This window comes from Hoplias malabaricus, chromosome X2, assembly GCF_029633855.1.
Source record: "Hoplias malabaricus isolate fHopMal1 chromosome X2, fHopMal1.hap1, whole genome shotgun sequence".
Lineage (NCBI taxonomy): Eukaryota > Metazoa > Chordata > Actinopteri > Characiformes > Erythrinidae > Hoplias > Hoplias malabaricus.
Genome location: NC_089819.1, coordinates 39,137,483 through 39,155,077, shown reverse-complemented (window position 1 = coordinate 39,155,077; position 17,595 = coordinate 39,137,483). Strand labels below are relative to the sequence as shown.

The 17,595-nt window shown below is 44.5% G+C and overlaps 1 protein-coding gene across 1 annotated transcript in view; it reads left to right on the top strand.

Moving 5' to 3' along the window:
• Positions 1 to 17,595, top strand: part of LOC136676862 (sentrin-specific protease 7-like) — a 68,762-nt gene that overhangs the window by 23,390 nt on the left and 27,777 nt on the right. The window contains exon 14 of the mRNA XM_066654130.1: positions 1,767 to 1,883. Within this exon, the coding sequence (XP_066510227.1) occupies positions 1,767 to 1,883 (117 nt within the window). The remainder of the gene's footprint in view (positions 1 to 1,766; positions 1,884 to 17,595) is intronic.

Sequence of the window (17,595 nt, the reverse complement as noted above, 5' to 3'; positions counted from 1 at the left end):
TAACAAATTCCTCTCTTTTTGGGATGGCTTTACTACAAGAGGTCACAGCATTTCTATTAGAATTTGATTGAAGCCCTTATAACATTAGTGGGGTCAGTTACTGATGTTGTGTTATGGTGATGTAGTTATGGATCACAAGCTCCAGCTCATCTCAGAGAAAGTGTGTGGAGCGCCTTCACTACAGAGAACAGAGTTCCAATGCTACACAGCCCATACCCCCGTCTGGTGGACTCAGAATTGGTTTTGGACTTTAGAGCTTTGCCCAAGGACCTGCTATCATTCAAGCATTTGAATTAATCAAATATCAAACATAGATTTAAAAAAGATTACTTATTAGTATTATTCACCTTAACAGAGGGCGGCACGGTGGCGCAGCAGGTAGTGTCGCAGTCACACAGCTCCAGGGGCCTGGAGGTTGTGGGTTCGATTCCCGCTCCGGGTGACTGTCTGTGAGGAGTTGGTGTGTTCTCCCCGTGTCCACGTGGGTTTCCTCCGGAGTTGGTGTGTTCTACCCGTGTCCGCGTGGGTTTCCTCCGGAGTTGGTGTGTTGTTCCTGTGTCCGCGTGGGTTTCTTCCGTAGTTGGTGTGTTCTCCCCGTGTCCGCGTGGGTTTCCTCCGGAGTTGGTGTGTTGTTCCTGTGTCCGCGTGGGTTTCTTCCGTAGTTGGTGTGTTCTCCCCGTGTTTACATGGGTTTCCTCCGGGTGTTCCGGTTTCCTCCCACGGTCCAAAAACAAACGTTGGTAGGTGGATTGGCGACTCAAAAAATTGTCCGTGTGTCCGTCCGTGTGTCCGTCCGTGTGTGTGTCCGTGTGTGTGTCCGTGTGTGTCCGTGTGTGTGTGAGTGTGTGTGTGGCTCGGTCGGTCGGTGAAGGACTGGCGCCCCCTCCAGGGTGTATTCCTGCCTTGCGCCCAATGATTCCAGGTAGGCTCTGGACCCACCGCGACCCTGAACTGGATAAGCGGTTACAGAAAATGAATGAATGAAATGAACTGCAATATTTTCGAGAGCAGTATTTTAGAATGTTCTAACAATATTAAATAATGTAATGAATAAATAAATAAAAGGAGAATTAATTAACTCATTTATTTAATTATTAAATTTTGAAATAAAGCTTAAATAATTGTATGTAATTTATTTAATCATTATTTAAATGTGCATTATAAATATTTGATTAATTGTATTATTTAAATCATTTAAATTATTTAACTGTTTATATATGTTAAACACATATGTTTATTTAATGTGCCTTGCAGTTTTGCACTATGAAATAATTAAATCTGTCAACGTCATCCATCAGTGGGCAGGCCTAACTCCAATCCAGTCAGATCAATAGCCTGCAATTGGCTAATGATAGGATCTACGTAAAATCTAGCCAATCAATCTGACTGGATCGGAGTTAGGCCTGCCCACTGACAGATAATGGATAATGTTGACAGATTTAATTATTTCATAGTGCAAGGAGCATGAAATAAATATGTAAATAGTTAAATAATAAATGTATAGATTTAAATAATACAAATAATAAAATATATAAAATACATGTGTAAATAAGGATTAAATAAATCCCACAAAATTATTTAAGCTTTATTTTAAAATTTAATAATTAAAAGAGTGAATTAATTAGTTCTGCTTTTATTTATTTATTTATCCATTTAATTATAAAATAATGTCAGAAAAAACCCTCCATATTTTTTCCTGTATTTAATTTTTAATGAATAAATAAATTATAATATAATAAATAAATAAATATATATTTTTTAAACAGATTGATCCAGTACCCTCCACCTCCTTCCAAAGGTGGCATCACTGTGACAACAGAGGACCTGGAGTGCCTTAGGGACGGAGAGTTTCTGAATGACGTTATCATAGACTTCTACCTCAAGTGAGTATGTTTTCTCTGTGAGGTAATTGGAGATAAACAGAAGTAAATGTAGGTGAGTGTAGCTAAATGGAGGTGAGTAGGGACTTGTGATGAATTGAGGTGGGATACATTTAAATGGTGGTGATTGGAGGTGAATGGGTATGAGAGGGGCTTGAGTGGTGTAGTGGATGTTGGTCATACACCCCGATACATATACATATAATTTTATAATTTGTTTTATAGCCTTGACCTTATTCAAACTCCTCCAACCTCTGATATTTGACTTAATGATATTAATTAAGATTTATAATTGGTTTAAGCAATTAAAACATTAATAATTAGTTTGAGAATGAATAATAATCATGCTAAATGAGTTCTTCAGGATTTTCAGAAATTCTAATGAATAAATTGCCAACACTGTGACTTCAAATAATGAGAGTTTTATTAATAAAAAGAAGATATTTAGTTAACATAGCACAACCTTGTAATCTCACGGTGTCCGGCAGGGGGAACTGATTTTGACCTTAAGGTGAGCTAGGCACTTCTAACTTGTGACTAAATTGTTGCTAACTAAGGTTAATAAATGGTAAATTATAAAGAGGGTTTGTTTGGACATCAGCTACTGAAAAGGTGTTAAATACGCTAGCTTACTCGTTCGCCGTTTCACCGAGCCGTCGCGTCCTGTTGTTTAATCTCCGTGTCCCGGGGTGTTCTCGTCGTTCCCACGTGGTGAGAAGCAGGCCCGCTTATGGAGGATCTCTTTACAGTCGATTTGAAGACCCTCGATTCCGAGCTGAGCTGCGTTGATCGAGATTTCCCTTCTTCGGTTTTTCACAGGCGTGGCTGGTTTTCCACCGTAGTGGAAAGGCTTTTTCAGAGTATTAGCTAGTCTCGTTGTTCAGCTTTCCAGGATTGATGTCTTCAGGAATCAGCTTATAACGTTAATATATCTGTTATCGATTACTCAAACGGTTGATACCTTACTTTGGCCACAAATAAGTTTCACCCGCCTTGATCATTCGTGAGATCACACTTCGATAGGTAATAAACATAAACAAGATTAAAGGAAAAGAAAGATATTCAAATTACTCGACGTATTAGTAAAACTTCATACTCTTAGCTAATTTCGAGACGTCTCTCGTAAGCTTTTCTGAAGTCTGAGAGGTTTTTCTTTGTTTGTTGTCGGCGTCCTCTCTTTTCCAGTTCCTTTCGTGGTCCGTTACTTCTGCAGAGTCCTCGCGACTCTTCAAACTTCGAACTCCTTGTCTGTCTTGCTGTTTGGCCTTTTCAAGGCTGGCGCGGTCACGCCCTAATGGGAGGCGTCCTCTTTCTGATTGGACGCGAGTCCAGACTCACGTGACTCTCGTGAGGGAGAGAGAGAGAGAGAGAGAGTAGGAGGAGGGGGTTTTGACTCTGTGATTCATACATAAGGAATATGAGTTTCTCGTATCAAAATTCTTATACCTGTTATCAACCTATAACAATGAGTACATTGGACTATTAATATCAGACATTTACATAAGGTCCCATCTTGAGTACATTGTTCACGTCCAATTCGTGATGATACGCTGAAAAATAAAACATTAATCCATTTTCTCTCATTCAGAGACAAAACTGATCTTTGTAATAGAAACAATCGGCATTATACATCATTTCATTAGAAGGTAGGCATTCATCTGAGGGTACAGAAAGTGACATTCATACGTTCGTTTATACACAAATAACTCAGAGATCGACTATTTTCGCTATTGTCTTGCGGCGACTCCGGGCGAGGTGTAGTTCCGCCAGTGTCCATTTGGTGTCGTTGTTAATCCGTGTTTCAGCTGTTGGTTCACGGGAGTTCACTCGAGGTCACTTTGGTTTGAACATCTGTTGATCTCCGTGAAAGATAAGGATTAGACATTTAGGTGCCATTGTCATAAAAACGGGCCGTAAAAGCTCTCTTCTTTGTTTGAGGTTCCTGTCTCTTTAAGTTAGTTATCTCGACAGTTCCTGTTAGTTAAAAGAGAGAAGGGGGGTGTTGGGGCCATGTGTTACTTAAAAGGGTTCTTTTGATGTCTTTAGATTGGTTGTGTGTGTGGGGGCTGCTATGTTGCAGACGAAAAGTCTTCTGCAGACTGGAAAAGTTTTAATCCAAAACTTTTCATTTCTTGATTGTCCGATATTCATATTTGGCTCATACTCCACTACATTCCCCCCTTTCTTTTCAGTTTTATGGTTCGTCAGGGATCATGGAGCTGAAAAGAACTTTTGCTGTGGAGGAAGGTGAGGTCAGCAAGCATATTCAAACACATTTCCAGAGCTGATGTATTCCTATTAGTGTATGGGTGTATATGGAATGTGTATGTTTGCATGCTGAAGGGATCCTAATTATTTAGGGGCAGGTCTTGTTCAAACGCAACCTCGAGAGCTGATTCTTCGACATGGCCTTCGGCTTCATATCTAAAACTTGGGGGTTCACCTCTCTGGGCTCTCTTATGTCTAACGAATTTGACCATTTTATTAGACCAAGTTTCTAACCTGCTCTGGAGGGCTCGAGTGCGTTTGAAATAGAACCAAGCTATACCAAAGGTCAAAAGATATCCTAATCCTACCAGGGTAACTAGTAAGGTGTCCGGGGTGGACCATGCATAGGTGACAGGCTGAACTGGCCATAGGGGTTGAGACGACAGTTCTCTAAGAGTGTTATCTATGGGGGTCAGGTCAATGACTTGGGTTCCCTCATATTCTAGGCGAGTTAGGGTTTTAGTATCTAGCTCGATGGTGTGTTTGGAGAAGAACTCTGAGATTTCTATGTCGCTCTCATATTGGTCAGGGTTTAGGTGATACAGGGCCAGGTCTCCTACATGTAAGATTGCGTTTACGGGGACGTCTACCCAGAAGGTTTGGCTAGGAAGGAGTACCCTTTCTGAGGTGTCATGTTGATCATAGGTTAGTAGGGCCTCTCTAAAGGGGGTGTTAACCAACCAACGATTTCCAACAATTTCAGCTTGAGTACTGGTTACCAAACGTCGGGGCGTGACGACTACCGGGCATTGAGTATTACTCATCATAGGCTTAAGGCCACAGATCCCATTTGCGCTGTCACGAATGAAAGGTTTGCTAGGGCACAAGTAGTGAATGTCTTTAGTGAGTGTGCACATAAGCAAATTGGGTACCAGATATAGGTCAGGGTTATCGTCTTGGTATGCTACAAGAGATGTTGTTTTCACACGAACGTAGGCAGAATCTTGCCAGAAACCAACGTTGACAACATCTTTCAAACGGTATATGTTTTCAGGCGCCATTATGGGAAGGTTAATAATGAATGCTAATTCTCGGTCTTGAGGATTAACATAAATTGGGATGGCGCTACCTAAGGTATAGGCTAGGTGGGCCTGGAGATCAGTAACTACTTCTCGAGTTGCTGTGGATAAAATCTCTTGTACTAAGGATAGGGGCACCAAGTAGGGAGGGATTCTCCCCATGGCTAGGCTATCTACAGAGGAGCTGATTTCTTGTAGCATATCAGACAATAACATATTCACAAGCTGGATGTGGGCAAGGTCAAGTTGTACTACTGAGAGCATGGAGTTAACCGTCTGGAGCGTTTTGTTCAAAGCGACACTGTGAGCGTTGAGCACTACGACGGTGCCACGTAGGGTTTGCCCAATGGTTTGCAGGTGCTGCTGCTGTTTGTCTAATTGGGTTTTAATGTTCGGAATTTCCGCTTGCAATTCCCCTACTTGACGTTTAACAGTGGCTACATTGACGGCATTGACGGCGGACGTTCCGAGACTCAGTAGTGATCCCACAGTTGCAGCTGCCATTAACAATCCGCCTATGAAGCGTTTAGGTCGTTTATTAAAACCATTTAGTTCTGATTGCGTTACGGTAAACTTTTGTAACTGGCGGAGCATGTGAGTTACGTCGGCTTCAGCATGGCTGATAGCTTCCTCAGTCCATCTAACTCCATTCCGGCCAGTCTGCAGCGTGGTTATCGGTAGGTTTTTGCTACACGCTTCGGCGGGATTCAACCGTATAAATACTCTCTGGGTATGGAGGCGGCAATTAGTGATTAGCAGTCCCGGCTGGTCTTTCAGTATTATTCCTGAGTCAGGACCTGGTTCAATCACTTCAGGGAGCACGGCGGTTCCTAGGGAGCCGACGATCAGGAGAATGAGCAGCGGGGCCATCCTACCGGAAGAGATGCTCATGGTTAGATTTAGGGTATTTATGGCGAGTCGTTTAGACAAATTATAAGAAATTTTCACGATACCCCCCTTTTTGATAAAAATTTCCTAGGGTAAGCACTCTACAATAATTGACGATGAGGGACTAGGGTCTTGCACCCTGAGTGTCCTCAGTCTGGTTAGAAGCTCGTTGCCTGCTAAAGAGTGAGAGAAAAAGGGAAAAGGGATAGGAGAACTAAGGTGTGAGTAGAAGGTTATAGTTGTTTGTTAACTAACACCCTTCCTGCCTTTGGTTCTGTCGTTTATGATCTAACACAAGCGTTAGTATCCCCTACAAGTCCCATGGGGGTTGTGTGTGGTCGGATTTGGTTGCGGTGGACCCATTTGAATTCGGTACTGCCCCGAGCTTTGTTTATTTTGATCCTGTAAACAACGGGGGACAGTTTGTCTGTTATCTTATAGGGACCGGACCATCGGGGTAGGAATTTGCGGGCCAAATTCCCCCCTGTTTTTCGCGACCTTCCAACAGGTTGGACAAAGATGTAGTACCATACCTTGTCCCCTATTTGGAGTTCGTCGTGGGATGCTTTGTGATCATAGTACGCTTTGCGACCTTCTGCACTTCTTTCCAGTTTCTGCTGGGCAAAGGCGAAAGTAGCTTTGAGGTGTTTCTGTAGGTCCTCCATATACTGATGAGTGGTGTAGGCTACGGCTATGCTAGCTTCACCTGGCTGATATAACAGATGTAGAGGCAGAGTCATTTGTCTCCCTGTCATCAACTCAAAGGGTGAGACCCCGACCGCGTCGTGTGGGGTCGCCCGTATGGCCATCAGTACGAGGGGGAGTTTGATATCCCAGTCTCGTTGGTTTGCTGCTACGTACTTTTTCAGTATGCTAACAACAGTTCGGTTGGCTCGCTCTACCTGACCTGAGCTTTGAGGATGGTAGCTAATGTGAAGGCTGGTTTTTACTCCTAAGAGTTGCCAGAGCTGCTGCATGACCTCAGCTGTGAAATGTGTCCCTCTGTCAGAGTCGACACGGCTGGGTAGGCCAAACCGTGAGAAGACATGGTTCATCAGTAAGTATGCAGTGGTTAACGCTGTGTCATTCGGTGCGGGGAGGCATTCTACCCATTTAGTGAATGCACACGTGACTGTGAGGAAGTACTTGTTACCTCTTACTGTTCGAGTGAGTGGTCCAACCCAGTCTATCTGGAGGTTTGACCAAGGGAAGGATACTCCTTTCTTTTGCAAGGGGGCTCTATGAAGAGGATTCGAGGGTTGAAATTGGCAACATACCAGACAGCCTTTAATGTAGTCAGCCACATCTTTTACCATGTGGGGCCAATATGCCACCTGCTTGAGCGCATGGTGTGTTGCTTTGACCCCTTTGTGTCCCGCAGATGGGGAGTCATGGGCGTGCATCAGCATCACCCCCCTGTGGCACTGAGGAACCACGAACGTAGGTGAAGTGTGCGAGTCAGTGGCATGAACTAGCAAGCCTTTGACGACTTGGAGGGACGCTTTGGCGCCGTATAGGTCTTTAAGGCCTGGTATGGTGTCAAGGTCTTGTGCTGCGATGGGATTAGTAGATGGGTCAGAGACATGGCTAAGCATTTTAGAAATGGATGGGTCTCGAGCTTGGAGAGTAACTAAGTCAGCGTCCGAAAAAGCAGGGTTAATAGAGACAATGGTAGTTTTGGCATTGTCGGGCGACGCCTTTGTTACAGTTCGAGACCGTGTGACAGCTAGGACTTCGATGTCGGGTGGGTTTGGAAAAAGGGAGGGATCGAATGTCCACGATGTGCCTTCGCGGGCCCCTTGCTTGGCTAAGCTATCTGCTTGATCATTGAATTCTTTGTCATCTCCCGGGACTCGGGAGTGACCCTTCACTTTCTTCCAGTAGATCTGCAGGTCATGTGTGTCTACCAAGTGTTCGCATGCCGCGAAAAGCTCTTTGTGTTTAACTGGCTTTTTGTTTGACGTGGTGTAGTTGTTGGTTTTCCACAGTCTCAAGTGGCATGTGAAGCTTAGGCGCGCGTAGTTGGAGTCTGTGCAGATCACCAACGTTTTTATGCTTTTCTGGACTGCAGACTGGATTGTGATAAGAATTCCTGCTATTTCAGCATATTGGGAGGACTGAGCACCCAATTTGAAACTTAGGGGTTCGTGAGGCCATCCGTTTATTCCGATAATACCCACCCCTGCCATCAGGGTGTGTTCTCGGCGGAACGAACAACCATCTACATACGCAGTGACAAGGTCTTTGCATGTGTTAGGATCGAAATAGTGGTGGTTAGCCACGGTGGGTAAGAGGGTTTCTGGAGTTTGTGGCACTTGGGAAGGAATGTTTCCTTCGCATCGCCTGCAGGAAGCAAGGCCTGTGCCTAGGGGGCTCTTGTAGTTTTGCGCGTAACGCACCTCTAAGTCAAAGCTTTGGAGAGCCATTAGCCATGACGCTACTCGAGCGTTAGTTACTACACCCTCTCGAATTCGTTGGCTGTTTAGGAAAGTGACTGGTTGATGATGAGTTTCAACAATCACCTTCTGACCACCTAGGTAGTTGGAGAAATGTTTGACTGCCCACACTGTTGCTAGTAGTGCTTTTTCGCAGTCACTGTATTTGTTTTCGGCAGCCAGCATAGTTTTACTAGCATAGGCTATGACACGTTTGTCTCTATCGTGTAATTGATACAGACCGGAGCTGAGACAGTGGTTCGAGAACCCTACTTCTAGGTAGAATTCTTTGCTACTGTCAGGATAGGCAAGGCATGGGGCCGTGCACAGTTTCGATTTTAGTGCCTGCATGGCGTGTTCCTGGGCTTCGCCCCAGGTGAAAAGAGTGTCCTTTTTCAGGAGGTCATAAAGTGGACGAGCTAGGTCCGCATAGTTCTCTATGAATTGTCGTGAGTAGTTGCATACTCCTAAGAAACTGCGGAGTTCCTTAAGGTTGGTGGGTGCTGCGAGGTTTGTTACCCCTTGCACTCGACTCACTTGTGGTTCAACACCATCAGTGCTTACGAGCAGACCGACGTAATTCACTTTTGTTCTGCACCACTGACATTTGGAGAGTGATATTTTCGCACCTGCTGTTGTAAGCTGGTCAAGAACATGATCAATCTCGTCAATGTGTGCCTGTAGGGAGTGGTTACGCATGAGTATGTCGTCCACATATATGAGGGTGCCTCGCTCGCGGGCATCAGGGCATGCTTTGTTTAAGAAAATATTAAACTCCGCGGGTGAGTTGGCATATCCAAAAGGGCACCTAGTGAATGTGTACTGTCGGTTTGCGAAAGTGAAAGCGAGCTTGTGTTGGTCTTCTGCTTGCACCGGGATGGTCCAGAAGCCAGAGGCTACATCGATGGTGGAAAAGTATTTAGCGTTTCGGACCGAGGGAAGCTCTTGCTCCAATTGTGTCATCGGCCATCGAGACAAGGGAACCTGTTGATTTAGTTTCCGATAGTTGATGGTTAAGCGCCATTTACCATTTGGTTTTATGACGGGCCATAATGGTGCCGAGTACGTGCTGTTACAGGGTCGAATTATGCCCTTTTCCAGCAAGTCATCAATGATTTCTTGTACCGGTTCATAGGATGCTAACGGAATTTTGTATTGGCGGACAAACGTGGGTGGTGCTCCCGGACGAGTGGGAATACGTACTGAATGAATGTCAGTGAGACCACAGTCCGTTGAATCTTTGGAAAAAGATTTTTGATATTTAAGGAGCACTTCACAGAGTTTTTCACGTTCTTCTTTGCTTTGGAGGGCGTCGGCCTCCTTTAGAACTTGTTCGACTTGGATACGAAATTCGGAGTCAGATAGTTCTTTCGAAGTACGCGGCTTTGAAGTGTTTTCTCCCGCTTCGGGAAGAAGAGATGGTTCCCGGGAGGATTCCGGGGATGAATCTATGGAAAGGACCGTGATCGTCATTTGATTGTCGTCAGCGAGATCTATCCTGCAAATGGCATCATTACTCATGTCCAGAGCTGAGAAGAGAGCAACAGCTCGTGTCGGATGAGTGTAGAACACCTTTGATTCTGCATGATCAAGAAGCAGGGATTCAGGCATTGGTCCTATGATCGGAATTCGCAACTCGAAGTCATGGAATTTCGTACTGACTAACCAACCCAGAGGAGATGAGTGAGGGATCGTCAAGGGTTGAGTGGTTTCGTTCCGTACGAATAGATAGGTGGATCTTGCTCGCGTCTCCACCAAAGGTGTGGCTTCGAGGGTGAGGCCTAGTTCGAAGAACTGAGGTGACGGTTGGAAAAGTGCATGCGCGTGGCTTAAGTGTTGGCCAGGTCGCATGACTAAGCGGATGGGTACATTTGCTGCGTTCGCAGGTACCACAAGTGAACCTTGGTTAGTGACCTGACATACCTCGGGAATAGTTTGTCCTGAGCCTAGGTTGCTGAGATCGGAGGACCAGGTTTCCGTTGAAACATCAGTCAAAGACCACAGTACACTATTGAGGGTGTCTACGTGGACGTCGAGGCGCACCAAGAAGTCACTACCAATGTAAACGTCGTGCGGCAAGTTAGGGACGACTAAGAAATAATGGGTGATTACCCTTTTGTTCCACTGGACGGTTAAAGCGCAAATTCCATCAGTGGGTGACATTGCTTTTGATGCCAGGTTAAGAGGAAAGCGACAAGGACTGCTCACCAAAGGAATATTTGGTTGAGTGAGGCGCAGAGTGTTAAAGAGGGTTTGGCTTATGGCGGACTGGTCGGTCCATAGAGCCAGAACTGCATTGTCTACATGATAGTCCTGGATTGTGAGACCATTCACGATGGGAAGGCCTGGAGCGTCTGTTGTGGACGGCTGTGTGAAAGTGCATAGGAAGGTGTTCCGTTGTTCTAACATGGCACTAGGGGGCCAGGGAGAGACTGCTGTCTCTGGTGTGGCTGCCATGGGCTCAGTTTCCTCTTCCTCGAAGTGAGGGATCTGACTTGGTGGATCTCCTATTGATTCAGGCCGGATTTCGAGACGGCAACACTGAGCTTCCCGGTGGTGTGGGGTGCAGATGGGTAAAGGCTCACGCACTTGTGCCCAGATCTTTGACCTTTTGAAGTCAATCAGTGGTTCGAAGCGATTAAGGAGATCTTTGCCGATGAGGAAGGGAATTGTTTCGAGAGGAGACACATGGACTGGATGCACTAAGGTCATTGGTCCAATGGCTAAGTGTATTAGTGCCATAGACTGGATAGTGAGGCCTGCATGTGAATACGGCTGAATTTTAAGAGAACAGTTTTGGAGCTGTATCTCGCGATTTTCACGCCGCGCAATGGCTCGAACCTGGTGGAATAAGGCGGAAGACATGAGCGTGACATCTGATGCAGTGTCCAACAGGGCCTCATGTACTAGCCTTCTCTCCACAATGGTGGACAAGTAGAATTTGCGTGCAACCCCTTTCTCAGTTAAGTGTCCCATGAATTGTCGGACGGGTGTGTCGCCTTCAATGACTGAAGGGTCATTTGACGTTAAACCTTCTTTACCGTCTAACTGAACAACCAAAACAGCACTGGAGGGTGGTTGCAAGTCACCCCCCTGTATCATCGGGTTTTCAGTGTTTGTTTGGGTCACGAGGAGATTGCGCGGTGCGCTAGAAGACGGAGCTTCGCTTGTCACTTCTCCTACATAACTCTCTAACATTTCTGGGGTGTTAGAGGATGGCTTTGGGTTAGACCGCGAAGAGGTGATAGAAAGAACGTCAGGTTTTTTCTTTTTCTCTTTGCAAATCATTGCAAGCATTCGGCGGATGTCCTCTAACTCCTTAGAGCTGAGTTCCGTGCCTTTAAGCTTGTCTCTAGCGTGATTTTCTTTATTTTGATACCAGTATTTCTCTTTCTTTTCTCTATAGGAATCAGAAAGCTGGTTCGGAGCTGTTCGCTCATATCCCTTATGGGGGTGTGATGGTTTTCCACGGCCCGCACCGCGGTTTTCTACAGGGTAATAGTCACGACCATACCCAGCCCTGTCCCGAGGGTTCCAGAAATCTTTGTCATGATTTCTGTCTGGCCTGCGAGGAGGGTAGCGCTTGTATTGGTGTGAGGGCGGATGAGGTTTCGGGCCCTCACTGGTCCACGGAGTGGAGGAAGGGTTCAGGGCGGATCTTGGTGGATCGGCCTGGGTGGCGCCTTCTAACTCTAAATGTGGGGAACTGGAGTCGACATTGAAGACTTGGGGTGTTTCGGACCGCCTGTTGGGAATTTGTTGGGTTTTGAGGAAACCTCTGAGTGCTAAATCACGCAGCTGCCTGCTAGACAGGGTGCGAGGGCAAGCTGAGACTCCCAACTGGTGACTGGTGTGGGGATGGAGGTTTTGGATAAATAGTGATTTGAAATTTAACTCTTCCTCCATTCCGGAGTCATTTCTAGGTCCGAAGTACGCCTGTCTGAGTCGATTATAATATTGCTGAGGGGATTCCTGGCGTTGCTGTTTTATGTTCAAAGCAGCGGCCAGTCCGGTCTGTGACAGGTGATTGGAGAATTCTTCCTCCAATGCTTGGCACAGCACATCATATCGCGCTTTTACATAGTCTGGCTGACGTTCAATGAAGTTACTGACGTCTCGGTTGGAGGTCAGTTTAATCACATATAGTCTGTCATCTATGGTGATCCCGGGGAACCTTTGGAGGTAGAAGTCAATATCTTTTAGGTAGGAAAAGATATCATTAGAACCGTCAGGTTTGGGATCAAAGCGGGTTATATTACGCGCGATTTTATCTAGGTCCTTGTATGAGGGACCATGAGAGGGTAAAGGTTGAGGGGACCAGACACTGGGTTGCAGTGCTCTGGGTCTAGCAGGGCGTTGTAAGGGACGACTGACAGGAGACACAGGGGAGGGGGAAATACCCGTTGATACCAGAGGAGGTGCTGCAGCAGCTCTAAAGGTTACGGTCCCTGAGTCTGGTTCCTGATCCTCACTATCTTCCTGCTGGCCTTGTCTTTCTGTAGCGGCACTAGGTGGCACATTGGGTGTGACCTGGGGCAGCGTGTTCCCTTCAGCTATTTCGCTTTGAAGTCGACTTAGCTCTGCCTCTACCTTTGCCTGCTGTCGCCGTGACACGTCAAGCTCACGTTCGCTGGCTCTGAGCTGTACTACAGCGAGGAGGGCTATTTGACCTAAGGCCTCAGTTAGGGGCTTGCCCTTGAGGATGTCGGTTAAGTGGTTCTCTACCCACTTAGCCACCATGTGGTCACGATGGGCCTGTGAGGTTTTCTGCACAGTTTCTGCGAGTCCAGGCATCACATCACTGGTGATGCTGGTCAGAACAGAGAATGCCTCATCCCACAAACCTTCTACATATACTTCCGAAGAAAAAGTCCCTTCTGCCATGTTAGCTGTGTTTTTAACTGCGAGGTGTAACTTACTTCTATTTAGTTAGGATTAATTCCGTTAATCCCTTTTCTAACTAAATCTGAACTAAATTCACCTGTACCGAGTGCTCTAAGAGTAACTGCTAGTATGTATGGTGTTAGAGTTCACTTGTGAATCTCTAAGGGAAGTCTGTTAGTAGGAGAGGGTGGAGTGAAAGTTGCTATGTGCGAGTGAATAAAAGAAGAGAGAAAGAGAAAAAAAAAATTTTTTTTTTCAATAATTAAAATTATTAAAAATTTTGAATTAAAGAATTGTCGAAAAATTTGGATGAAGGAATTTTAATATTAAGTGAGTTTTATTATTAGATATAATTTCCAATTAAGGAATTATGAAAGTAAAAGAATTTTCCGAATTACAGAATTATTAAGAATAGCGAGATTAAAAGACTCTCTCTTTTAACTGCGTTTGTGATCTGGTATCAAGTTAAAGTGTCAATCTCTAATTACTGCACACTGTCTGCTGTAGTTGTATCAACTTATTATGCTTCCAAGCCTTTACTTGTAATTATTCAGATGTGCAGAGTTTAGAGACAGCCACTAGAGCTGTGATACCAGGTCTTATCAGTGTGAACTGGTCGACAATTTCAATTGCGATAGCAAGTTTTCTCCACCAGAGGGTACTGAAGGTAAGTCTGAATGGCAACAGCGAGCTTCAGTATTTAAGTTGAACTTAAATTGTAATACCAGACTAGGACACCAGAGGGCGACAAGCAAGTTACAATGCAATAGCAGCAATGGACACCAGTCGGCGCTGGTGGGAATCCCAATAGACACGGTACCAGCAGATACACTAACACAAATGGGAATTTCCACTGTAGCGGGAAGTTTCAAAACTAGAGGGCGTTATCAGATTAAAATCTAAAATGGGATAAAGGTTTTAAACGCTCAGATACTCTATCAAAAATAAAAATAACAATTTAAAAGGGGAACAGAGATTTTACACTAAGGTATTTTAAAAGAATTTCATCTGTAATGACAACTTTTAAACACCAGAGGGCTGCTAAACACTTATGTTGTCTCGGCGGACAACCTCCCAACCACTAGAGGGTGTACGGGAATCAAACGTCAAGGGTAGCACCACTTGACCACAAGGAGGAGCAAGGGAGGACACGCTTCAATAGACGCTAGTTATGAAGTATTTTTCCCTGCAATTACGCACTTATACCACAAGAGGGAATTTGTCTTCCTCTGTTTTGGGGGCGTTTTGAATTTCCCTCCTTAGTTTCAGCTCCGCCCCTTCAAAGGGGTTCGTTCCTTTCTGAATATGATTTCAGTTTAACTGGAACAGCTGACGAGAGCAGACTGCTCTTCATACAAGCCGTATTTTCGGCTGTTTAATAACCTCCCAATCGCCTAGCGCGCGATCTCGTTATTAACGCTGGTAGCGACCCAGTTTAAAACGAACGGGGGTATTCGGTTCGGTGGTCTCTCTTCGCCGGGATTTCGCGGCGGGAGGTCGAATCCGACGGCAAAGTCTCACAGCGGAATTTCGCGCAGTTCAGACGTGCCCAGGCCTCAATTTAATGCATGCAAAATGGCGCAGAGCCGCGCTCTTTCAAAAACAACCAAGCTTATTTTCTAACCGGTATATATCACAGAACAGTTTTTCAGCAGTAACAAACACAACACGAAATTACCCACATCAAGCTTTGAATCTCAATCGTTATTCAGCAACACAAACAGCGGAAAGTATTTCATAAACCCAAGCTGATATTCAGTGTTTTGCAGTTTGTTCATTAAAAGCCTTTTTCCTGGCCCCACGTTGGGCGCCAATAAAATATATATATTTTATATGTAGTGGATGTTGGTCATACACCCCGATACATATACATATAATTTTATAATTTGTTTTATAGCCTTGACCTTATTCAAACTCCTCCAACCTCTGATATTTGACTTAATGATATTAATTAAGATTTATAATTGGTTTAAGCAATTAAAACATTAATAATTAGTTTGAGAATGAATAATAATCATGCTAAATGAGTTCTTCAGGATTTTCAGAAATTCTAATGAATAAATTGCCAACACTGTGACTTCAAATAATGAGAGTTTTATTAATAAAAAGAAGATATTTAGTTAACATAGCACAACCTTGTAATCTCACGGTGTCCGGCAGGGGGAACTGATTTTGACCTTAAGGTGAGCTAGGCACTTCTAACTTGTGACTAAATTGTTGCTAACTAAGGTTAATAAATGGTAAATTATAAAGAGGGTTTGTTTGGACATCAGCTACTGAAAAGGTGTTAAATACGCTAGCTTACTCGTTCGCCGTTTCACCGAGCCGTCGCGTCCTGTTGTTTAATCTCCGTGTCCCGGGGTGTTCTCGTCGTTCCCACGTGGTGAGAAGCAGGCCCGCTTATGGAGGATCTCTTTACAGTCGATTTGAAGACCCTCGATTCCGAGCTGAGCTGCGTTGATCGAGATTTCCCTTCTTCGGTTTTTCACAGGCGTGGCTGGTTTTCCACCGTAGTGGAAAGGCTTTTTCAGAGTATTAGCTAGTCTCGTTGTTCAGCTTTCCAGGATTGATGTCTTCAGGAATCAGCTTATAACGTTAATATATCTGTTATCGATTACTCAAACGGTTGATACCTTACTTTGGCCACAAATAAGTTTCACCCGCCTTGATCATTCGTGAGATCACACTTCGATAGGTAATAAACATAAACAAGATTAAAGGAAAAGAAAGATATTCAAATTACTCGACGTATTAGTAAAACTTCATACTCTTAGCTAATTTCGAGACGTCTCTCGTAAGCTTTTCTGAAGTCTGAGAGGTTTTTCTTTGTTTGTTGTCGGCGTCCTCTCTTTTCCAGTTCCTTTCGTGGTCCGTTACTTCTGCAGAGTCCTCGCGACTCTTCAAACTTCGAACTCCTTGTCTGTCTTGCTGTTTGGCCTTTTCAAGGCTGGCGCGGTCACGCCCTAATGGGAGGCGTCCTCTTTCTGATTGGACGCGAGTCCAGACTCACGTGACTCTCGTGAGGGAGAGAGAGAGAGAGAGAGAGTAGGAGGAGGGGGTTTTGACTCTGTGATTCATACATAAGGAATATGAGTTTCTCGTATCAAAATTCTTATACCTGTTATCAACCTATAACAATGAGTACATTGGACTATTAATATCAGACATTTACATAAGGTCCCATCTTGAGTACATTGTTCACGTCCAATTCGTGATGATACGCTGAAAAATAAAACATTAATCCATTTTCTCTCATTCAGAGACAAAACTGATCTTTGTAATAGAAACAATCGGCATTATACATCATTTCATTAGAAGGTAGGCATTCATCTGAGGGTACAGAAAGTGACATTCATACGTTCGTTTATACACAAATAACTCAGAGATCGACTATTTTCGCTATTGTCTTGCGGCGACTCCGGGCGAGGTGTAGTTCCGCCAGTGTCCATTTGGTGTCGTTGTTAATCCGTGTTTCAGCTGTTGGTTCACGGGAGTTCACTCGAGGTCACTTTGGTTTGAACATCTGTTGATCTCCGTGAAAGATAAGGATTAGACATTTAGGTGCCATTGTCATAAAAACGGGCCGTAAAAGCTCTCTTCTTTGTTTGAGGTTCCTGTCTCTTTAAGTTAGTTATCTCGACAGTTCCTGTTAGTTAAAAGAGAGAAGGGGGGTGTTGGGGCCATGTGTTACTTAAAAGGGTTCTTTTGATGTCTTTAGATTGGTTGTGTGTGTGGGGGCTGCTATGTTGCAGACGAAAAGTCTTCTGCAGACTGGAAAAGTTTTAATCCAAAACTTTTCATTTCTTGATTGTCCGATATTCATATTTGGCTCATACTCCACTACATTCCCCCCTTTCTTTTCAGTTTTATGGTTCGTCAGGGATCATGGAGCTGAAAAGAACTTTTGCTGTGGAGGAAGGTGAGGTCAGCAAGCATATTCAAACACATTTCCAGAGCTGATGTATTCCTATTAGTGTATGGGTGTATATGGAATGTGTATGTTTGCATGCTGAAGGGATCCTAATTATTTAGGGGCAGGTCTTGTTCAAACGCAACCTCGAGAGCTGATTCTTCGACATGGCCTTCGGCTTCATATCTAAAACTTGGGGGTTCACCTCTCTGGGCTCTCTTATGTCTAACGAATTTGACCATTTTATTAGACCAAGTTTCTAACCTGCTCTGGAGGGCTCGAGTGCGTTTGAAATAGAACCAAGCTATACC